General features: G+C 29.8%; 7 protein-coding genes across 7 annotated transcripts, besides 1 other annotated feature; 4 read left to right on the forward strand and 3 right to left on the reverse strand.

The window, feature by feature from the left end:
- Positions 1 to 8,300: 8,300 nt before the first annotated feature.
- Positions 8,301 to 9,141: a mobile genetic element.
- A 711-nt stretch (positions 9,142 to 9,852) lies between these two features.
- Positions 9,853 to 12,754, reverse strand: TVAGG3_0866010 (arylsulfatase family member family; the record flags this gene model as incomplete). The annotated part of the gene is made up of 1 exon (XM_001314522.1): positions 9,863 to 12,754. The coding sequence occupies one exon, from the start codon at positions 12,752 to 12,754 to the stop codon at positions 9,863 to 9,865; it is 2,892 nt and encodes a 963-aa protein (XP_001314550.1).
- Positions 12,755 to 12,896: 142 nt separating this feature from the next.
- TVAGG3_0866020 (GTPase protein) lies at positions 12,897 to 14,315 on the reverse strand (the record flags this gene model as incomplete). Its single annotated transcript, XM_001314521.1, has 1 exon — positions 13,728 to 14,315. One exon carries the CDS (start codon positions 14,313 to 14,315, stop codon positions 13,728 to 13,730), a length of 588 nt encoding a protein of 195 aa, XP_001314549.1.
- A 1,613-nt stretch (positions 14,316 to 15,928) lies between these two features.
- Positions 15,929 to 17,593, reverse strand: TVAGG3_0866030 (intracellular protein transport; the record flags this gene model as incomplete). The annotated part of the gene is made up of 1 exon (XM_001314520.1): positions 16,040 to 17,578. One exon carries the CDS (start codon positions 17,576 to 17,578, stop codon positions 16,040 to 16,042), a length of 1,539 nt encoding a protein of 512 aa, XP_001314548.1.
- Positions 17,594 to 18,221: 628 nt separating this feature from the next.
- On the forward strand, positions 18,222 to 18,484 carry TVAGG3_0866050 (spectrin binding; the record flags this gene model as incomplete). The annotated part of the gene is made up of 1 exon (XM_051249857.1): positions 18,222 to 18,484. A coding segment is annotated over one exon (263 nt), but the record flags the coding sequence as incomplete, so codon positions are not given.
- Positions 18,485 to 18,981: 497 nt separating this feature from the next.
- On the forward strand, positions 18,982 to 20,073 carry TVAGG3_0866040 (ankyrin repeat protein family; the record flags this gene model as incomplete). Its single annotated transcript, XM_001314519.1, has 1 exon — positions 18,982 to 20,073. One exon carries the CDS (start codon positions 18,982 to 18,984, stop codon positions 20,071 to 20,073), a length of 1,092 nt encoding a protein of 363 aa, XP_001314547.1.
- A 658-nt stretch (positions 20,074 to 20,731) lies between these two features.
- On the forward strand, positions 20,732 to 23,484 carry TVAGG3_0866060 (biological adhesion protein; the record flags this gene model as incomplete). The annotated part of the gene is made up of 1 exon (XM_001314518.2): positions 20,732 to 23,368. The coding sequence occupies one exon, from the start codon at positions 20,732 to 20,734 to the stop codon at positions 23,366 to 23,368; it is 2,637 nt and encodes an 878-aa protein (XP_001314546.1).
- A 476-nt stretch (positions 23,485 to 23,960) lies between these two features.
- Positions 23,961 to 24,377, forward strand: TVAGG3_0866070 (uncharacterized protein; the record flags this gene model as incomplete). The annotated part of the gene is made up of 1 exon (XM_001314517.1): positions 23,961 to 24,377. The coding sequence occupies one exon, from the start codon at positions 23,961 to 23,963 to the stop codon at positions 24,375 to 24,377; it is 417 nt and encodes a 138-aa protein (XP_001314545.1).
- Positions 24,378 to 24,492: the final 115 nt, after the last annotated feature.

The following is a 24,492-nucleotide window of genomic DNA, read 5'->3' on the forward strand; positions in this document are numbered from 1 at the left end:
GCGAGAAAAAAAAAAAGGCAAGATAGAATTTTCTAGACATAAAGAAGTTGTTTACCGAGTTTTAGCTCTTATCTCTAACAAAAAATTAATTTTTTAAAAAAATGACCGATACGTTTCACAGCGAGAAAAAATAAAAGGCAAGATAGAATTTTCTAGACATAAAGAAGTTGTTTACCGAGTTTTAGCTCTTATCTCTAACAAAAAATTAATTTTTAAAAAAATGACCGAATACGTTTCACAGCGAGAAAAAAATAAAAGGCAAGATAGAATTTTCTAGACATAAAGAAGTTGTTTACCGAGTTTTAGCTCTTATCTCTAACAAAAAATTAATTTTTAAAAAAATGACCGAATACGTTTCACAGCGAGAAAAAAATAAAAGGCAAGATAGAATTTTCTAGACATAAAGAAGTTGTTTACCGAGTTTTAGCTCTTATCTCTAACAAAAAATTAATTTTTAAAAAAATGACCGAATACGTTTCACAGCGAGAAAAAAATAAAAGGCAAGATAGAATTTTCTAGACATAAAGAAGTTGTTTACCGAGTTTTAGCTCTTATCTCTAACAAAAAATTAATTTTTAAAAAAAAGACCGAATACGTTTCACAGCGAGAAAAAAATAAAAGGCAAGATAGAATTTTCTAGACATAAAGAAGTTGTTTACCGAGTTTTAGCTCTTATCTCTAACAAAAAATTAATTTTTAAAAAAAAAGACCGAATACGTTTCACAGCGAGAAAAAAATAAAAGGCAAGATAGAATTTTCTAGACATAAAGAAGTTGTTTACCGAGTTTTAGCTCTTATCTCTAACAAAAATTAATTTTTAAAAAAATGACCGAATACGTTTCACAGCGAAAAAAAATAAAAGGCAAGATAGAATTTTCTAGACATAAAGAAGTTGTTTACCGAGTTTTAGCTCTTATCTCTAACAAAAAATTAATTTTTAAAAAAAGACCGAATACGTTTCACAGCGAGAAAAAAATAAAAGGCAAGATAGAATTTTCTAGACATAAAGAAGTTGTTTTACCGAGTTTTAGCTCTTATCTCTAACAAAAAATTAATTTTTTAAAAAAATGACCGAATACGTTTCACAGCGAGAAAAAAAAAAAGGCAAGATAGAATTTCTAGACATAAAGAAGTTGTTTACCGAGTTTTAGCTCTTATCTCTAACAAAAAATTAATTTTTTAAAAAAAAGACCGAATACGTTTCACAGCGAAAAAAAATAAAAGGCAAGATAGAATTTTCTAGACATAAAGAAGTTGTTTACCGAGTTTTAGCTCTTATCTCTAACAAAAAATTAATTTTAAAAAAAGACGAATACGTTTCACAGCGAGAAAAAAATAAAAGGCAAGATAGAATTTTCTAGACATAAAGAAGTTGTTTACCGAGTTTTAGCTCTTATCTCTAACAAAAAATTAATTTTTAAAAAAAAGACCGAATACGTTTCACAGCGAGAAAAAAATAAAAGGCAAATAGAATTTTCTAGACATAAAGAAGTTGTTTACCGAGTTTTAGCTCTTATCTCTAACAAAAAATTAATTTTTAAAAAAAAGACCGAATACGTTTCACAGCGAGAAAAAAATAAAAGGCAAGATAGAATTTTCTAGACATAAAGAAGTTGTTTACCGAGTTTTAGCTCTTATCTCTAACAAAAAATTAATTTTTAAAAAAAAGACCGAATACGTTTCACAGCGAGAAAAAATAAAAGGCAAGATAGAATTTTCTAGACATAAAGAAGTTGTTTACCGAGTTTTAGCTCTTATCTCTAACAAAAAATTAATTTTTAAAAAAAGACCGAATACGTTTCACAGCGAGAAAAAAATAAAAGGCAAGATAGAATTTTCTAGACATAAAGAAGTTGTTTACCGAGTTTTAGCTCTTATCTCTAACAAAAAATTAATTTTAAAAAAAAGACCGAATACGTTTCACAGCGAGAAAAAAATAAAAGGCAAGATAGAATTTTCTAGACATAAAGAAAGTTGTTTACCGAGTTTTAGCTCTTATCTCTAACAAAAAATTAATTTTTAAAAAAAGACCGAATACGTTTCACAGCGAGAAAAAAATAAAAGCAAGATAGAATTTTCTAGACATAAAGAAGTTGTTTACCGAGTTTTAGCTCTTATCTCTAACAAAAAATTAATTTTTAAAAAAAAGACCGAATACGTTTCACAGCGAGAAAAAAATAAAAGGCAAGATAGAATTTTCTAGACATAAAGAAGTTGTTTACCGAGTTTTAGCTCTTATCTCTAACAAAAAATTAATTTTTAAAAAAAAGACCGAATACGTTTCACAGCGAGAAAAAAATAAAAGGCAAGATAGAATTTTCTAGACATAAAGAAGTTGTTTACCGAGTTTTAGCTCTTATCTCTAACAAAAAATTAATTTTTAAAAAAAAGACCGAATACGTTTCACAGCGAGAAAAAAAATAAAAGGCAAGATAGAATTTTCTAGACATAAAGAAGTTGTTTACCGAGTTTTAGCTCTTTTAGCGCTGCCAAAGCACTCAGGCTATTCCTGCCTTTATTTGGGAGTACAATAATAACACACCGCATGAAGATCTCCCAATTAATCCATTAACTGGAACAAATTACACGCCAAATCAAATGTATCAGCTGAAACCGAAATACACAAATGCAGATACAGAAAGGTTGTGGCAAATATGGGATACAGATACAGGCATGACCGCTGTTGACACATTCACAGCGTAATAATAAACATAATTTTTTAATTTCATTTTTAACAAGTTTTTTTTAAATGTATGTAATGAATAATTCATTAGAATATGATAATGCACATTGTAACAGAATAGAACAATCACCAAATTTTTTTTTGAAATTAAAAAATAAAAGTAAAAAGTATAAAGTAATCTAACCAAAAAAGATATTTAAAAGAATTTTGGAAAAAACGGAATAAGGATAATGATATTATTTTAGATACACAATCGATGTATTGAAGAATAATCCGGTAAAATGATGATATAAAATTAGATTATTTTACAAGTAGCTAAAAGAATAAAACTATAATATAAAATAAATGAAGTTTAATGAAACAATAAAGGTTAAATAAATAATAAAGATTTTTATTTTATATCAGTATTGAGAAGAAGTAACAGCTGACACTTGGTAGACAACTTCTTTATGTCTAGAAAATTCTATCTTGCCTTTTATTTTTTTCTCGCTGTGAAACGTATTCGGTCTTTTTTTAAAAAATTAATTTTTTGTTAGAGATAAGAGCTAAAACTCGGTAAACAACTTCTTTATGTCTAGAAAATTCTATCTTGCCTTTTATTTTTTTCTCGCTGTGAAACGTATTCGGTCTTTTTTTAAAAAATTAATTTTTTGTTAGAGATAAGAGCTAAAACTCGGTAAACAACTTCTTTATGTCTAGAAAATTCTATCTTGCCTTTTATTTTTTTCTCGCTGTGAAACGTATTCGGTCTTTTTTTTAAAAATTAATTTTTTGTTAGAGATAAGAGCTAAAACTCGGTAAACAACTTCTTTATGTCTAGAAAATTCTATCTTGCCTTTTATTTTTTTCTCGCTGTGAAACGTATTCGGTCTTTTTTTTAAAAATTAATTTTTTGTTAGAGATAAGAGCTAAAACTCGGTAAACAACTTCTTTATGTCTAGAAAATTCTATCTTGCCTTTTATTTTTTTCTCGCTGTGAAACGTATTCGGTCTTTTTTTTAAAAATTAATTTTTTGTTAGAGATAAGAGCTAAAACTCGGTAAACAACTTCTTTATGTCTAGAAAATTCTATCTTGCCTTTTATTTTTTTTCTCGCTGTGAAACGTATTCGGTCTTTTTTTTAAAAATTAATTTTTTGTTAGAGATAAGAGCTAAAACTCGGTAAACAACTTCTTTATGTCTAGAAAATTCTATCTTGCCTTTTATTTTTTTCTCGCTGTGAAACGTATTCGGTCTTTTTTTAAAAATTAATTTTTTGTTAGAGATAAGAGCTAAAACTCGGTAAACAACTTCTTTATGTCTAGAAAATTCTATCTTGCCTTTTATTTTTTTCTCGCTGTGAAACGTATTCGGTCTTTTTTTAAAAATTAATTTTTTGTTAGAGATAAGAGCTAAAACTCGGTAAACAACTTCTTTATGTCTAGAAAATTCTATCTTGCCTTTTATTTTTTTCTCGCTGTGAAACGTATTCGGTCTTTTTTTTAAAAATTAATTTTTTGTTAGAGATAAGAGCTAAAACTCGGTAAACAACTTCTTTATGTCTAGAAAATTCTATCTTGCCTTTTATTTTTTTCTCGCTGTGAAACGTATTCGGTCTTTTTTTTAAAAATTAATTTTTTGTTAGAGATAAGAGCTAAAACTCGGTAAACAACTTCTTTATGTCTAGAAAATTCTATCTTGCCTTTTATTTTTTTCTCGCTGTGAAACGTATTCGGTCTTTTTTTTAAAAATTAATTTTTTGTTAGAGATAAGAGCTAAAACTCGGTAAACAACTTCTTTATGTCTAGAAAATTCTATCTTGCCTTTTATTTTTTTCTCGCTGTGAAACGTATTCGGTCTTTTTTTTAAAAATTAATTTTTTGTTAGAGATAAGAGCTAAAACTCGGTAAACAACTTCTTTATGTCTAGAAAATTCTATCTTGCCTTTTATTTTTTTCTCGCTGTGAAACGTATTCGGTCTTTTTTTTAAAAATTAATTTTTTGTTAGAGATAAGAGCTAAAACTCGGTAAACAACTTCTTTATGTCTAGAAAATTCTATCTTGCCTTTTTTTTTTTCTCGCTGTGAAACGTATTCGGTCATTTTTTTAAAAATTAATTTTTTGTTAGAGATAAGAGCTAAAACTCGGTAAACAACTTCTTTATGTCTAGAAAATTCTATCTTGCCTTTTATTTTTTTCTCGCTGTGAAACGTATTCGGTCATTTTTTTAAAAATTAATTTTTTGTTAGAGATAAGAGCTAAAACTCGGTAAACAACTTCTTTATGTCTAGAAAATTCTATCTTGCCTTTTATTTTTTTCTCGCTGTGAAACGTATTCGGTCATTTTTTTAAAAATTAATTTTTTGTTAGAGATAAGAGCTAAAACTCGGTAAACAACTTCTTTATGTCTAGAAATTCTATCTTGCCTTTTATTTTTTTCTCGCTGTGAAACGTATTCGGTCATTTTTTTAAAAATTAATTTTTTGTTAGAGATAAGAGCTAAAACTCGGTAAACAACTTCTTTATGTCTAGAAAATTCTATCTTGCCTTTTATTTTTTTCTCGCTGTGAAACGTATTCGGTCATTTTTTTTAAAAAATTAATTTTTTGTTAGAGATAAGAGCTAAAACTCGGTAAACAACTTCTTTATGTCTAGAAAATTCTATCTTGCCTTTTATTTTTTTCTCGCTGTGAAACGTATTCGGTCATTTTTTTAAAAATTAATTTTTTGTTAGAGATAAGAGCTAAAACTCGGTAAACAACTTCTTTATGTCTAGAAAATTCTATCTTGCCTTTTATTTTTTTCTCGCTGTGAAACGTATTCGGTCATTTTTTTAAAAATTAATTTTTTGTTAGAGATAAGAGCTAAAACTCGGTAAACAACTTCTTTATGTCTAGAAAATTCTATCTTGCCTTTTATTTTTTTCTCGCTGTGAAACGTATTCGGTCTTTTTTTTAAAAATTAATTTTTTGTTAGAGATAAGAGCTAAAACTCGGTAAACAACTTCTTTATGTCTAGAAAATTCTATCTTGCCTTTTATTTTTTTCTCGCTGTGAAACGTATTCGGTCTTTTTTTTAAAAATTATTTTTGTTAGAGATAAGAGCTAAAACTCGGTAAACAACTTCTTTATGTCTAGAAAATTCTATCTTGCCTTTTATTTTTTTCTCGCTGTGAAACGTATTCGGTCTTTTTTTTAAAAATTAATTTTTTGTTAGAGATAAGAGCTAAAACTCGGTAAACAACTTCTTTATGTCTAGAAAATTCTATCTTGCCTTTTATTTTTTTCTCGCTGTGAAACGTATTCGGTCTTTTTTTTAAAAATTAATTTTTTGTTAGAGATAAGAGCTAAAACTCGGTAAACAACTTCTTTATGTCTAGAAAATTCTATCTTGCCTTTTATTTTTTTCTCGCTGTGAAACGTATTCGGTCATTTTTTTAAAAAATTAATTTTTTGTTAGAGATAAGAGCTAAAACTCGGTAAACAACTTCTTTATGTCTAGAAAATTCTATCTTGCCTTTTATTTTTTTCTCGCTGTGAAACGTATTCGGTCTTTTTTTAAAAATTAATTTTTTGTTAGAGATAAGAGCTAAAACTCGGTAAACAACTTCTTTATGTCTAGAAAATTCTATCTTGCCTTTTATTTTTTTCTCGCTGTGAAACGTATTCGGTCATTTTTTTAAAAATTAATTTTTTGTTAGAGATAAGAGCTAAAACTCGGTAAACAACTTCTTTATGTCTAGAAAATTCTATCTTGCCTTTTATTTTTTTCTCGCTGTGAAACGTATTCGGTCTTTTTTTTAAAAATTAATTTTTTGTTAGAGATAAGAGCTAAAACTCGGTAAACAACTTCTTTATGTCTAGAAAATTCTATCTTGCCTTTTATTTTTTTCTCGCTGTGAAACGTATTCGGTCATTTTTTTAAAAATTAATTTTTTGTTAGAGATAAGAGCTAAAACTCGGTAAACAACTTCTTTATGTCTAGAAAATTCTATCTTGCCTTTTATTTTTTTCTCGCTGTGAAACGTATTCGGTCATTTTTTTAAAAATTAATTTTTTGTTAGAGATAAGAGCTAAAACTCGGTAAACAACTTCTTTATGTCTAGAAAATTCTATCTTGCCTTTTATTTTTTTCTCGCTGTGAAACGTATTCGGTCTTTTTTTTAAAAATTAATTTTTTGTTAGAGATAAGAGCTAAAACTCGGTAAACAACTTCTTTATGTCTAGAAAATTCTATCTTGCCTTTTATTTTTTTCTCGCTGTGAAACGTATTCGGTCTTTTTTTTAAAAATTAATTTTTTGTTAGAGATAAGAGCTAAAACTCGGTAAACAACTTCTTTATGTCTAGAAAATTCTATCTTGCCTTTTATTTTTTTCTCGCTGTGAAACGTATTCGGTCTTTTTTTTAAAAATTAATTTTTTGTTAGAGATAAGAGCTAAAACTCGGTAAACAACTTCTTTATGTCTAGAAAATTCTATCTTGCCTTTTATTTTTTTCTCGCTGTGAAACGTATTCGGTCTTTTTTTTAAAAATTAATTTTTTGTTAGAGATAAGAGCTAAAACTCGGTAAACAACTTCTTTATGTCTAGAAAATTCTATCTTGCCTTTTATTTTTTTCTCGCTGTGAAACGTATTCGGTCTTTTTTTTAAAAATTAATTTTTTGTTAGAGATAAGAGCTAAAACTCGGTAAACAACTTCTTTATGTCTAGAAAATTCTATCTTGCCTTTTATTTTTTTCTCGCTGTGAAACGTATTCGGTCTTTTTTTTAAAAATTAATTTTTTGTTAGAGATAAGAGCTAAAACTCGGTAAACAACTTCTTTATGTCTAGAAAATTCTATCTTGCCTTTTATTTTTTTCTCGCTGTGAAACGTATTCGGTCTTTTTTTTAAAAATTAATTTTTTGTTAGAGATAAGAGCTAAAACTCGGTAAACAACTTCTTTATGTCTAGAAAATTCTATCTTGCCTTTTATTTTTTTCTCGCTGTGAAACGTATTCGGTCTTTTTTTTAAAAATTAATTTTTTGTTAGAGATAAGAGCTAAAACTCGGTAAACAACTTCTTTATGTCTAGAAAATTCTATCTTGCCTTTTATTTTTTTCTCGCTGTGAAACGTATTCGGTCTTTTTTTTTAAAAATTAATTTTTTGTTAGAGATAAGAGCTAAAACTCGGTAAACAACTTCTTTATGTCTAGAAAATTCTATCTTGCCTTTTATTTTTTTCTCGCTGTGAAACGTATTCGGTCTTTTTTTTAAAAATTAATTTTTTGTTAGAGATAAGAGCTAAAACTCGGTAAACAACTTCTTTATGTCTAGAAAATTCTATCTTGCCTTTTATTTTTTTCTCGCTGTGAAACGTATTCGGTCTTTTTTTTAAAAATTAATTTTTTGTTAGAGATAAGAGCTAAAACTCGGTAAACAACTTCTTTATGTCTAGAAAATTCTATCTTGCCTTTTATTTTTTTCTCGCTGTGAAACGTATTCGGTCATTTTTTTAAAAATTAATTTTTTGTTAGAGATAAGAGCTAAAACTCGGTAAACAACTTCTTTATGTCTAGAAAATTCTATCTTGCCTTTTATTTTTTTCTCGCTGTGAAACGTATTCGGTCTTTTTTTTAAAAATTAATTTTTTGTTAGAGATAAGAGCTAAAACTCGGTAAACAACTTCTTTATGTCTAGAAAATTCTATCTTGCCTTTTATTTTTTTCTCGCTGTGAAACGTATTCGGTCTTTTTTTTAAAAATTAATTTTTTGTTAGAGATAAGAGCTAAAACTCGGTAAACAACTTCTTTATGTCTAGAAAATTCTATCTTGCCTTTTATTTTTTTCTCGCTGTGAAACGTATTCGGTCATTTTTTTAAAAATTAATTTTTTGTTAGAGATAAGAGCTAAAACTTTGCAGACAACTCCCCCATGTCTAGCAAATTTAACATTCGTCTCCCATTTTTATATATTTGGTTTAGAATGTTCGAAAATGCGTAATATGGTCATGAATATTAATTGAAAAGAACCTTGAATTAATTCAATCTGATCTCACAAAATATTTTAAATTACAAACTTTGTAGTTTGAATAGATAATTAGTATTAAACTCAAATAACTGGTTTATTTTTGAATAAAAATTATTTGAATACATTCAATTTTGTGAATTTTCCTTCAAAAATCAAGTTTAAATATCTTATTTGCCATATAATTATAAATACAATGAAACATATTCGAAATTGAAAAGAATGACTTTTTCTGTTCTTTCAATCATTCAATTTGAATTTTGCAATATTGGATTTCTCATTAAATAGCTATTAAAAACAACAAGCAATTTAACTTACATTCAAATTTATTTGTGTTATATTCAATCTTCTCAAAACTTATAATTTTCGGCTATAGCATGATTATATGCTATATAATATAATAAACCTATAATAGTATCATTCTTTCAATTATTTGAAGAGAAAACCGAAAAAATCTATTTTCGGTCTATAACAAAACTCTCTCAAAGTCATTATTTGAAATTTTATAAATAATGAGTGAGGAACCATTATAGAATGTAAATTTAATATGTTATATTCTGTCAATTTTTTTTGCAAAAATTTATACTCGTATTCTGTCTTCTTCAAATCAAATTCAATATGATGAACCTATTATTTGTAAAGATTTCATAGCATCCATACAACCAGAGTGTTAAATATTCACATTTTTGAAGTTTTGATTTACAATTGATATGAAATTTAATAAAAAGTGATAAATTTATTTCTAACTTTTATCTGTTATTTTTGTTCAAACTAAATATCTGGATTTCACATTGAAATTTTTGATTTTTTTTTTAAAATCCTTCTCAATTTGATTTATCTGATACTGACACACTTCCATTTACGTAATATCATGCAATTATCTATGTTAAATAAGTTAGTCTTAACTCATTTTTTCTATTTCACAGATAATTGCTTTCTGATTAATATAAAGAAATGATAATTAAGACCATGCATCTCTGATAAGAGGTATATTATTTGATGCTAGTATATTCCGTTCGAATTTTAATTTCGAATATGCCAATTTTTTTTTGGCATTTTTTTGAAAATATATAAAGAAAATGAGAAAAAACTTTATTTAATAAATAGACATTTTTGTTATTAGCTCAATACTTAAAAAATATCTGATGATTAAACACAAAAAATCTAAGTTTTATTATATATTAATTGACAATTTTATACTTCTTCTTCAAGAATAATTGCTTCATCACTCATCTTCTTTGCTCTTCTTAACTCAACTAATGTGTATATTATTGACAAAATTGCTCCTATTAATGTACCAAATAATGATATAAGAACCGGTGGAATAATAAGGGCGAGTATGAAAATATTAATAAATTTGAGTGGTTGTGGTTCTGGCATCTTGCAATCACCTTTCTCTATGCATTGATTATCTCTAAAAGCAAAGTTATATACTCTATTATGATAATTTAAGTATGTTTCAATAGACACCATCTTTCCCATTCTCTGGAACATATTTAAAGCATCTTTTGTACCAACTAAATCATCTTTTTCATCCTTCAAACGAAGACATTGAGGATAAGAAGCTCCGTGATAAATGTGAGCTTCATCAGGTTGAGAAGGATGAGTTCTTAACAGTGTAGATCCTTCTCTGTATTCACCATTATAAGAAACAAGAGAGAAAGACTTCCATCCTTGTTCATCAAGCATTTTATAAACAGGTTTTGCTGATTTCTTTTCTTCGAGAATTGTGTTGATTTCATCTGTCATTTTGATCAAATTTCTTGATCTTCTATGTGTTGGTTGCATGTCAGTACCATTCAAGTCATTCAACAATTCTTCTAAAGTATAAACCAAATCATTATGATCTGCAGCAATTTTCAGTGTTTGACCTGCAAATTTATCGAGTTTCATTGCTTTCTTAATTCGTTCATCATTACCTAAATATCCAATCATTCCGCTTGTTACGAAGAAAGAATCTGTTCCACTTGATCTATGAACACAATCTTTCTTGAAGACAACATCATCATAAACAGGAGATCCAGCATCATGAATAGGAATATCACGTGTTCCATGATCTCCTGTTACAACGAAAATTGTATTTGGATCATTTTCTTTGAGCCAAGAAAGGATTTCTCCTATTTGATATTTATCAGCTATTTTTGTAACTTTTAGATAAGACAAACCACGAAATTGTTCTCTTGACGAATAATTTGCAAACATTGACTTATATTTGTCGACACTATCATAGAATTGAGGAAGATCCCAGTCTTTATAAGGAATATGTCCTTCAATTGATAAATGTCCAGCAAATATTGGTTTATCAATATTATTCTTTCTCATGTATTCTTTGTTTTGTTTCCAATGATAAATAACTTCAGCTGCTGTTAACCTGTCTCCTGGCCAATGTATTTTCTTATTGATTTCATCTGGTTTTATGCCTAGATGTTCGCAATTTTGGCTTCCTGGCTGATAAGAGAAAGAATAATCAAACATCTTTGGAAAATCAAGTCTCTTCTTCTTAAGTTCTTTAGTGAGACTATTTACTTCTTCTTCACTACACTGTCTAAGCTTTGGATATTTAGATTCTGGAATCATTTGTCTCATTGATGTTTCGTTATAAAGATCTCCAAAGCCATCAAGACATTTCAGACGTGCTTTAGCTTCTTCTTCAGCTGGTCTGCGATATATCCATATATCGGAACCATCAAATGAGAAAAGAGAAGCACCAACATAGAAAGATCTGTATCCATACTGACGCATCATCGAAGGAAGATCATCACTATGAAGAAGTCCACCTTCTACAATATTAGTAAACGACTGAGAAGGGTAAAGACCGGTCAATAATGCATGCCAACCAGATGATGTCGGAATTCCTAAAGATGAAATGCCGCTGAAGGTAATTGCGTACTTGGAGAACTTGTTAAGATTGGGAGCAATGCCATCAGTAAAGTATGGAGTCTTTGTTAAGACTTTTTTCGGATCATTTTTGGAAATATGCGCATGCTCAGTAATATAGTCTTTATTGAGCATATAGTATGACGGAGTCATACTCTCGTATACTAAAAAGACAACATTTGGTAGTTTTTCAACGATTTTCTGTTTTGTATTCTTGATTGAATTTAAATCTTGACAATCAGGATGGTTTTTGTTATATGCACAGAAAGCTTTCATATCTCCATGAACAGCAGGATATACAGGATCATCTCTAGTATCGATCCAGCGTCGTCCAGGTGGCAAATAAGATCTTGTATAGTTAAGGAACTGTTTTTTCGTAGATTTAGTAAGGGATTTCTCGAAATGTGTTAAAGCAAGTATCATTGTATCTAAATACGGAAGATAAACATATTTCTGCGTTTTGAAATCCTGAGGAATCAAGAGATATTCAATTGAAAATATGATATGTAATACAGCTAATATATGAAGTATATATGGCATACGTAAATCTTGCTGTATTTTAGTACCACCAGCTCTGAATTCGAAATCTGAGTCGGACATAAAGTCTATTGATTTGAACATGTCCATAATGAAGTAGTTTGACGGATTTAATGTTAACCATCTATACCGTATAAGAAAATATGCTTGATAGATGAACCATATTAAAATTAGTACTAATGTTGTAATCCAAAATGGAGGATTATCTTTAATGGTATCGGATATAATAGAATTTGATGTAGCATGCGTGTCTTCTGAATTTGGAATCTCATAAAGGGGAGTAACAAATTTGGATGATTTTTCGAGTCCGTAACGACCTAGGTAAGTGTAATAAATCGAAGGGAGTACAATTTGAAAATTGTTTCTTGAGAACTCATAATCGTAAAGTGCGAAACCAAAGATTTCAAAATAAACTCCATAAAATAATAAATTAACAAAAACCAATAGCTTTGTAAGTTTCTTGTTGTTGACCATATAACGGTAAATCCAATAATGAATGCATGCAATGAATGCGTACTCGCAAATTTGTCTAAATAATAAAATAATCAAATTAAAGTAATCCAGGAAAATTATCTTCGAAGCTGGCTCGAATGCATACTTGGCAATGCAAATCCATAAATTTGGAATAGCAGCAATGATGGCTACTAATAGATATGTAGGAGGAAGCTTCATAAGAATTTGAGAATTTTTTAACGATCTTTCTATCTCAAAATTCTGAGAACCCCGATCATATTGAGATTGCTCCACTTTATTTTAATTAACAAAACTTTCCCATATGTAATTAATAAAATTTAAGTCGTAAGAATAAAATCCAGATTTTTGAATGCTCCATCTTAAATTCTGTGAAATTATAGCCAATTATTTAAGTATGTGGAAGGCTTCATTTTTATTCGTGCTCATTCAGAAAATTGAAATCTTTTAAATTCTGATAAAGTGATCGTTCCGATTATTATCAGGAGTTCAAATATCCTAAATATTGGCTTTTGGGGGTGGCTGAATATATTCATAGTTCATTACTCATCCAGGATGATGCACTGATTCAGTTTGTTCGCATCCATGCATCTTAAAACTGATTAAAATAATCTTTGGAAAATTTATATAGTCATTCCTTTACGCCTTTCAAATTTCTATATGCCCTCATACATGTTACGATGAGTAAAGCGTTTATGTTCAGATACATCTTATATTTAAAAAAAAGTCCATAATTCCTTATTTGATTTTTTGTTTTATCTTCATAGATTTCCGTTTCATTTATATCTTCAGAGTCTTGATCAATGGATGATCGATCAAATTTTATAAATCACTATCTATTTTTATAAAAATCCATCAGATAACATACATATAAATGAAATAGCAATACTTTGTATCAACAATCCAACGATCGGAACCGAAATTCCCCAAGTCGTAATCATTTTTTGTTGGGAGCTATTTCAAGCAAATTAATTCATATGTTAGCTATGCTCTGCATAAAGGAAATCCAAAAAAAACATCAATGCTAAAAATGGAATTTTATTAAATTTTATTTTTGAGAAACTAATATAGTAACATGGGTTTAATGACTTCAACGAGTCATACAATACAGGATAAGTTATATTTTTAAATAAAGAACAACTCTATGAGAAATAAACAAATATTTTTTTGGAAATTAACAGCATCCACTACTATTATCATTCTTAACTCTAATTTGGGATTCATCCGAACGAACAGATTCGAAAATAATTTCATTTGAAATATCTGCTGCAATTTTGTTGAATAATTCAGTAATATTGATGTTTAGTTTGGCAGAAGTTTCAAAGAACTGGTAATGGTTCTCTTTTGCAAATGCTTCTGCTAAAGTTTTACTGTCGGAAATGTTTAAGTCACATTTGTTCATGACAATATATCCGAAAATTTTGTTTTCTTGATTCTTATCGAGTAAGTTCTTCCAAACATTTAAGTCTTTTATACTTTCTACATTATCTGGGGAACACACGAATATAACTCCTGAAGCACCACGTAAATACATCGGAATTATGCTCCTAAACCTTTCTTGTCCTGCGGAATCCCAAACATTCATGTTTAATTTTCCTTTTGGTGTGTCAATGATCTTTGAAAAATAAGCAGCGCCAATTGTAGGCTGCCCTTGCTCTTGAAACAATGCTTTATAGAACTGTAGTACAATAGAGGTCTTACCAACGCAAGTATTTCCGAGCAAAATTACTTTGCAAGAAGGAATTCCCAATTGATCGTTCATTTGAAAGGAAAAGTGACATGATTTGCGATTTTCGTCTAAGAGATTATACTGATTACCTCTGACACAACCCGAATGGCTCCAAATTTTGAATGTATCTTCCACCCATGCTTTCGTCTGGCTCAATTGATGAAAAATTATGAAATTCAATTATTTTATATATAATGATGAGTATAAGAATGTAATAAATCAATGATATATTAAGGAACGTTCCCCGAGGTAATAAAATCTGGTTTTTATGGTAATAAATTTTTTTTCATTTTTTCATTTTCAAAATATTTTTGGAGAAGAAAAAGTTGTTTCCCAGATGATTTGATAATGGATTATGTTTCTACTATTCATATAGGAGCATACTATCCTGTATTCATCCAATTCCCATACCTTCTGGTATCACCACATCTGAGATTCTTTCACCAGATTTTCCTCTCAATTTTTTTACAAAATCTCTCAATTTCTTTACAAAAGTTCTCAATTTTCACAATACCTCATCCAAAATCTGGGGAAAAACATACGTGTTCCTCATATACTTGGGATACACCGAACTTCTCGGGCAATGGATCATCATATGATATCAATGCGAATTTCACAGTAATAATGATTTTCCATCAGATTCAGTATCCTGTGATTGAATGGGAAAGATTTGAACAAATAGTCAACAATGAATCTAATGTAATTCTTGGTATACAGCATAAACACTTAAGATCAATTGTTTACCTTCAGATATTTTAAACCCAGATTCGAAAAAAACTCATCAACTTACCTTTATACAAAGAATTTCATCCATATTTTAAATATTATGCATGTTCTATCATTACCAAAGGTTTAAATTAATTGAATTAGAGCAAACTATTTTTATTATTAGTAAATTTACTTCGCTAACTGCATATATCATTTTTTGTTACTTCAAACAAAACTGTACTTACAGATTTAAAAAATTGAGCAAATAAAATTATATTTAAATTTCAATATTTGAATAATACCATTTTAATTAAATAACTTAGGTGCTTTTTCAAAATAATACTGATTCCAAAACTTTAATATCTTAATAAAATGAATTTTGATCCACTTTAAAAAACTGTAATATTTGAAGTGTAAAATTGGTAGATAATGTATAAACTATTAAACTAATTGGTTTATAAAGTTATTAAATTATTTGAATAAAATTTCGAAATACCAAGAGGAAATCAATGAATAAAGAAAAAACAGAAAGAGAAGGAGAAAATAAAAGGAAAAAGGAGGAAAGGAAAGAAAAAGGAAAAATAATATAGGGCATATTTCATAAATGGCGACATTAACTTTGTGATGTTCATGGCCGGAGGCGGCGACGCGCCCGAAGGGCTAGCGCTAGCCCACTGGATTTTCCCAGATTTTGGGTTTATCAACCAGAAACGACCACCTTATGTCGCTTTGCGAAAAAAACGGATATGCTAGCAACTTTCTCCAAATATCCTATATCACAATATTTGGCACTTTTCTACCTCGCTTTATTGGCACTTTTTAAAAATGAGAATAATGATATTTATGATATTATGATATTTTATATATCATATATAAAATATTTATATAGAAAAAGAGGAGATTTATTTTTAAATAAGAAAAATTATTTAGAATTTACACTACACTGTATTAAACAATATACAAAAATAGTTGAATACGTTAGATCCAACTATTGATATCATAGTATATGTCTATTAATCGAAAAAAATAATATCTTTTTCGATTATTTTTCATGAATCATCACTTTCAATTGGTATAGAATTAATCAAGTCCAAAAATAGAGATGCCGCACTTCTTACTTCATGGAAACTTGATTGTGTCAGCACAGCCAGTCTATTAACAATTCCTGTTTCAATTTCGAACTGCAAACGTAGCCAGAACGATGTGGCATAAGTTATCATTGATGCCTGGTATAGTTCTGACTTCGTTGCAATGAGGGGAGGAATTAATACTCTGATATCTTCGGGATCTGTCGACCATTCGCTAATTGCTGATGCAATAGCAAGTCCAACGATGTCATCTGGAGGCTCAAAAATGGTTTCCGAGATTTCTTTGAGGAATAATTTTTGAGTATTTGAATCAGAAATCGATTTAATTGCATCAGCAATCAGTGGAAGAGTTCCAGGTATGGCTAAATCGTACAATCCCGATATAATTGAAACGAAAATCGGACCATCGTTTCTGGAAATTTGTAAAAGTTCTGAAACAGAAGCAATATCCTTCGTTTCTGTAATAAATCTATATAGTTCACCAGAAGATCTTTGATCCTTAGCTGAAATGGCTCGAATGGCAATCGCAGGACCTCTAATAGAAGAATCTACTGAATCAATACTTGGAGAAATGATAGAAGCCGATGGTTTAAACCGCCGAGACATCATTTTAAGCGCTGATAATACACATGCAGTTATATTCGGATTAGTATCAACAGCAATGATATTTTGTAGTTTTGTTCCAAGTTGAGCGTAGATCGTAGGGCTAAGTTGAACCTGAGAGAGTACTACAGCAGCATCTGTTAATGAAATAGGATCTGATTGTCTTGTAATAAATTGAGATAAAGGTTTTTCTAAATCTATAGCTAATGAAGCATTCAATTGAAGTAGAGCCTTAAGTATTCTCGAAATCTTAGTAAAAGCTGCAGGAGTTGCTATCGGAATTTCAGAAACAAGCATATTAAATAAAGAACCGACTTCTAATGGATTTCTTTGAGCCATTTCGCATAAGATTGCTAAGGCTGTGTATTTCAGTGATGGTTGGAATATCGCACCTCTTATATATTGAATTAATTTCGGAATAATTGAAGAATCGTTTAAATATGCTTTAAACATTATAGTTAGAGCATATTTTCTACCGACATCACTCGATGATTCTATAATAGTATATAATTCTGTTTCAATTGAATGGAATACGAAAGGATTAATATAGAAAGACATTGATTTCAAAGCCGGTATGATTAATTCATCAGTTCTTATTGCTTTGCGGAATATAGCTGGCATCATTTCGACATAAGGTGAAGATGGTTGAAGAAATAAAGAGGCGGCACGAAATCCTACTTGGCGAGCTTCTATACTCTGACATGAAAGAAGCATTGTTACTTGGAATCCAAGGAATGATAAGTCATTGGCGTCAAAAGAAATGGGGATAATTTTATTCATTGCTTTTGTTTGAGAAATTTCGTTTCCTGATATAAATGATTTGAAGGCTTCATCAAGTTCGTCATTATCGAATCTGTCCAAAATCTTGGATAGGGCTCTGGAGAAGAAATTAATCATTTTTGTCATCTGTCGTCAGAAATTTCGAAACATTGATTGATATGCCATGTAAAGTTGTCAAGAAAAAAAATCTATCACAACATCATAAAACTCTCTCTAAACTTGGGAAAAAAGAGTCAACTCCCGCTTTGGAATGAATTAAGACTTCTAAATATTATCAATAGATATTGTATCAATGGGGTTTTAATAGCTCATAAGTGGGCATATATATATATATATAGGATGCGTTAAATGTCGGTAAATCATGAAAGCCAATGCATCTTATTGATTTCCACTTTTCTATTCTTATTGTGTCATTTTATATATGGACTTAATTCATCAACAATATTCGATATCTTTGTGGTCATTGTTTTACGCATGTAATGTTACAATTTTTCTTCCAATGAATTTAAAGGATATTATATCTAGTAAAATGAAAATTTTTAACTTTTTTTCAGTCAATTCTATCGGCGCTTCCAATATAACATAGGATGCTAATTTACAAATCCCAATTCAATACTCAGAGGTTTACATTTTATATTGAGGGACCCTCACTACTGAGATTTTGAGATGACTATATATATAGAGGACAACACAGTAACTTTTGATATTACGAATTTACATTTGAATCAAAAATAATCTTATGTTTGATAACTTTTGGTTGATGTCCAAGGGAGAAACTAACCAAACTCATTATGACAAATTGATGGAGATTTTTACAGGATATAATGATGTCTACAATACTTTGTACAGGCTGAAAACAAATGACGAAGAAAAATTAAACGCAATATACAAAAAAATCAAACAAAACCTGATTGACTCTTATCAAATTCAGCCTGATATGATTATCAATGATATACCCGAACTTACAATTTATAACAACCGCTACATGAAGTCATATTTAGCGATTGCCAAACAAATTGTTGACAAATACCATCTAAATCAGGTCAACAAAATCAGCAATGTTTTTAATTACCTTTTCTACAAAGAATACAACATAGTATTGAATGAAAAAGGGGAAAAAAGTTTTAACGATTTTGAAGATTCTCGTTATTCATCTGATATTCACGAACAAAAGACGATTCACAGATCTATTATGGATGATGACAAAATATCATTAATAAATTTTACAGAAAAAGAAGGATTTGATAAAAATCAAAAATTATATAGTGTTTTTTATCCATTTTTAGGAGGATATGGTGTTTCTTTACTTGATTTATGTTGTTATCATGGATCTATTGATTGTTTTAAGTTTTTAAGAACGAAATTTCAATCAGAAATCACTCCAACTTGTCTTAGATATTCGTTTTTGAGTGGAAATCAAGACATTATGAATGAATGCTTGAAAGTACAAAAACCAGATGATGAATGCATGGAATATGCAATTATATCACACAAAATCAATTTTATCACATTTTTGATGAATGAACATAACAAAAAAAATTGATTTAGAATTGTGCTCTCAATACAATAATCTTCAATCATTTTTAGTTTATTTGGATCAAACAAATGACATCAACACATGTTTTGCTTGTTCTCCGAATTTCCATCTTTCATCACTTTTAGAATATTTTATTTCAAATGGTGCAGATATCAATGCTAAAAACGAATATGGATGTACCCCTCTTCATTATGCAGCCAGTAATAATAGTAAAGAAACTGCAGAAATTCTTATTTCAAATGGTGCAGATATCAATGCTAAAGACAAAGATGGATGTACCCCTCTTCATTATGCAGCCAGTAATAATAGGAAGGAAACTGCAGAAATTCTTATTTCAAATGGTGCAGATATCGATGCTAAAGACAAAGATGGATGTACCCCTCTTCATTATGCAGCCAGTAATAATAGGAAGGAAACTGCAGAAATTCTTATTTCAAATGGTGCAGATGTCGATGCTAAAGACAAAGATGGATGTATCCCTCTTCATTATGCAGCCAGTAATAATAGGAAGGAAACTGCAGAAATTCTTATTTCAAATGGTGCAGATATCAATGCTAAAGACAAAGATGGATGTATCCCTCTTCATTATGCAGCCAGTAATAATAGGAAGGAAACTGCAGAAATTCTTATTTCAAATGGTGCAGATGTCGATGCTAAAGACAAAGATGGATGTACCCCTCTTCATTATGCAGCCAGTAATAATAGGAAGGAAACTGCAGAAATTCTTATTTCAAATGGTGCAGATATCAATGCTAAAAACGAATATGGATGTACCCCTCTTCATTATGCAGCCAGTAATAATAGTAAAGAAACTGCAGAAATTCTTATTTCAAATGGTGCAGATATCAATGCTAAAAACGAATATGGATGTACCCCTCTTCATTATGCAGCCAGTAATAATAGTAAAGAAACTGCAGAAATTCTTATTTCAAATGGTGCAGATGTCGATACTAAAGACAAAGATGGATGTATCCCTCTTCATTATGCAGCCAGTAATAATAGTAAAGAAACTGCAGAAATTCTTATTTCAAATGGTGCAGATATCAATGCTAAAGACAGAGATGGACGTACATGATCAAGTAATATTTTGAGTATGATCATATTATGTGCATGTATATATACTTTTATTACACTTTTATAATAAAATAGATTTTCTATTTTTATCAAGAATTCATTAATATAACAATGATCATATCATCAAGGTTCAGATGTTTATTTTTAATTTTATATGTATAAAATAACACATGTAAATCCAAAAATATCATCTAAATTTGAATCACAATTTGAAACATACTAAATTTCAAAAGGAAACATTTTATTTATATGTTACTTAACACTCATGTGCTTATTCTCAAAAATATTCGGAATAATTTTATTATTTTTAACTTTGAATTTTTATTATGATTTTGTTCATTCATATGAATACATTCGTACAAACTATCGTTGTTTGATAAATTAACATTTTTTGTGATTTTATCGTATTATTTGCTTGTTTCATATCTGATCAAGAGATTCACCCAAATGATCATTTATGAATACTACATTGATTCATATATTGTGTTGTATCAGCTGATAACAAAAATAGAACAAGAATTAAAGGAGATATATAAAAAGATCAAAGCAGAATTGAATCAAAGGAATATCACATAGTGAATAATGTTCATAATGTGAATTTAGCAAAGTATCCGTTTAAAAATTCTATTTTTAAACGTTCATTTTTTATTAAATTTGTTATGTCTGACGCTGAACTTAGTGAATGCTCATATCTTACCGAAATGGAAGATCCAACAATAACAGCAAAAGATAATCAAATAAGAGATTTGACATTTGAGAAACAACGCCTTGAAGATTTGGTAAAGAATCTCCAAAGTTCATTAGAAAATGTTAAAACACAGCTCAAAGATACAATTTCAGCTGTTAATTCATCACAATCAGTTGCAAATGAAATACAAAAACTCAAGAAAGAAAATGGCGATCTTTCAGCTAGAAAAGAACAATTAGAAAAACAAGTCGAAATCCTTACAAATACATCTAATGATGACTCTAAGAAGTATTCTCAAGAAATTACTTCCCTCACAAACCAAAGAGATGAAGCAATTGCTAATCTTGAGAAATCCGAAGAGCGCATTGCAAAACTACGCAAAGATCGCCAAGAACTTCGCTCTCAAGTCGAGGAAAAGGATGAGTTACTTCAAGCAATCACAGAAGATTATCAAAAATGCAAGAATCAGAAGAAGAAATTGACACAAAAACTTGCAGCAGCTACAGAACAGATTTCTCAACTTGAACAGCACAAAGAAACTATTGAATTTGAAAACCAGAAGCTTTCAAATGATAGAACTACAATTAATTCAGAAATCGAGTCACTTCGTCTCAAGATCGAAACAGCTAAATCATTTAACAATGATATTGAAGGTTCCTTGAAGCCTCTTCAGGATGAACTCCAACAGAAAGAAGACTTGATCACTGCACTTGAAGAACAGATCGATTCTCAGCGTGAGGAACTCCAAGAATTTTCTGAGGAACGCCAAAAGATACTTGAAATTCTTCAAATTATGCAGAAATCACTTCTTGAAGCCGAATCTTCATTCGAACAACTTCAAGCTGAAAATGCTCAGTTAAAGTCTCGCATTAGACTTGGAGCAAAGCCCGCTGCTAAGCCATTTGCAACACAGCAAGAGTTTGAACATCTAACATTACCATATGTTGGCGATCTCAAGGCTCGTGCTCAAAATATCTTGCAGCTTCCACAGTACACACCATTCCAACGTATCCAATTGATTTTCAATGAATCTGCAAAGGCTATTCAAAGCTTGAACGAGCAAGTTGTCATTGCAAATAAGAAGGCAGAAGCGTCTCAAAAAGCATTTGACAATTTCACAGCTGATCAAATTATTTATAGTGAAATTTGCGATGCTTTAATTGAGGATCTCAAGAAACTCGCTATCAACCAGGAATTGATCAATAATTGCCCACTTTCAGAAGGAAATAATCAATTCCTCGATTTCTTAAACGATAAGATCGAAGAGATGACACAAACAATTCAGCGTGAAGCAATCAAAGATCCAAAGTATGTTTCATCAGATTTCTTCTTTGCTAATGATGTTAAACAACGTGAAGCAGCCATCAAGAAGCTACTTCATCCAGAGGATTCAACGTTAACTCTCTTCTCCGGACAGTTCCTTACAAATGTTTTCCTCCAGAATCAACTCGCTGCAGTTACAGCTCCACTTCAATTGATCGAGAATATGACAAAGAGTGGCGCTTTGAAGGGAACACAACTTTCAGATGTTCCTCATCTCATTGAAACACTTAATGTTAGAGTCAATCACACAACAAAGATGAACAAGAAATTGACAAACCAATTGAAGAAATCACAAACACACGAGATGAAACTCGCACAATCTGAGAACGAGAAGAAGACAAAGATTTCAGAACTTACTCTTCAAATCGATAATCTCCAAAATGAAATTGGAATTCTTAATGTTAAACTTCAAGTTGCTAACAATGAATTGCTCATTAAGAAGAATGAATGTGGTTCCTTAGATCAATTTGCCAAAGAAATTCGTGCTGGAGTTGAGGAAAAGGCAAATGATCAGAAGGAAAGAACTGCTAAACTTGAAGCAGCTCTTGCTCAAAAGACAAAAGAATGCAATGAACTTACATTATTACTCCAAGACTTGAAGAAGTCTGTTGATGAAAATACAAACACAACAATTAAGAGATTAATGAAGAACGAAGAAAATTATCTTAACCAGATCGAAGCTCTTAACAACCAAGTTGAGGAATACGAGGAAGAACTCCAACGCCGTAAGAAGAATGCTAAGAATTCAATGAAAACTCTCAAAGAACAATATGACCAATCTCTCAAAGAGATGTCTCAGCACTACGAGGAAGGAAAGAAGAATCTTGAAGATACAATTGCTTCACTTCGTGAAAAAGCTGATAATGCACGCGAAATGTCAAAGAAACTTGTTGAAAATATGTCTGAAGTTGAAAAGAGGAATGTACAACTCACAAAAGAAAATACAGAACTCGGACAATCTCTTAAAGCACTCAAAACCGAACAAAATAACTTCAAGAACGCAATTAACAAAGAGAAGCAGCAGAACAAAGCTCAGTTAGCTGCCCAATTGATGGCTGTCGAATCAAAGGCTCAACAACAGATTACAGAAGAGAGACGCCAAGCTCAGAAGAAGGTTCAAGAATTATTATCTGTTGCTTATGATAGTATTGGAGTTTTCTATGGTGCTGATGAATCAGAGTATGATATTGAAGCCTACCAGCAATCTATAAAGAGTGCACGTGAAGATCTTGATAAATTAAGATATTTCCAGAGCGAATCAACAAAACCAGTTCAAAAGCAGTAATGACTTCCAGAATTTATTTTGTTTAATGTTCTATTATTCTATTTTCGATTTTTATGTTGACTGAAAATTAAAAAATATTTTAATATAATGAATTTGAATAGGTAGACGTATTAAAATGCAACATTTCTTTTAGATCTAGAATCTAGATTGTAACAATGATTTCCGAAAATGGAAATGGAAACAAATAATCAACATTATTGGTAATTAGATGATAATTCGACACGAGTCCTTATATCGAATCACATGTAGAGCTCTTTTTGAAAATGAGTTTCTCCATATTACAAAAAAAAAGTAAGAATCCTGAAATTATTGAGTTTGATTATGACTTAAATTCGATGTTTTGCTCAAGAAATGTCACAAGAGATAAAGGGTACATTTTCTTCATATATTCATGAGTGTAAAAATGAATCTTGCTTGGATCTTTTTGGAATTTGCAGGCATATTTATATGAAACTTTGTCTTTAATAACACCTATTATTTCTGGATCTGAACAACTGAGCTTTAATTGATTTAGTCTTTCCTCCATTGAAATCTGAGCCATGAAAGTAAAAAAATAATGTAAAATTGAACTGTACGTTAAAGTTTGCCAAAAATGCATTCACCAACGAAATATCCTCATCGTACAGAGAAAAGAGCTGTAGAAACAGACACAAAGCCTAAGAAGCATATCCATACAAAGAAATATAATCGATTTGACTTATTTGATCCAAAGCCAGTTGAAGAAAAAGATCCATTTCTCAACTCAATATCAAGGAAGATCACTTTATTAACACTTAGAGTTAGTCATATTGAAAATCGTCTTGCTGATTACGAAACTCAAGCAAAAATCATAGATGAACAGAATTATCTCAAGGATCCTCCATTTGCAATACCTCAAAAGGAAATAAAGCTTACTTCTTCAAGATCTAGTCATTCTTCGCCAAGCCAAAGAAGCTATATTAGCTCTTCAAGCCACATAACAGCTTCATCTCTTCAAACCAAATCAAATATAGCAGATATTGATATTTAGATCTCATATTTAATCGGATAAAAGTGTTTGTTATTTGTTTAAATTTTCACAAAAAAATATATTTAATGAAATTAAGGATAATATAATCTATTTTATTAAAAAACAAACATATAGA

This window comes from Trichomonas vaginalis, chromosome VI, assembly GCF_026262505.1.
Source record: "Trichomonas vaginalis G3 chromosome VI, whole genome shotgun sequence".
NCBI classification, from domain to species: domain Eukaryota; phylum Parabasalia; order Trichomonadida; family Trichomonadidae; genus Trichomonas; species Trichomonas vaginalis.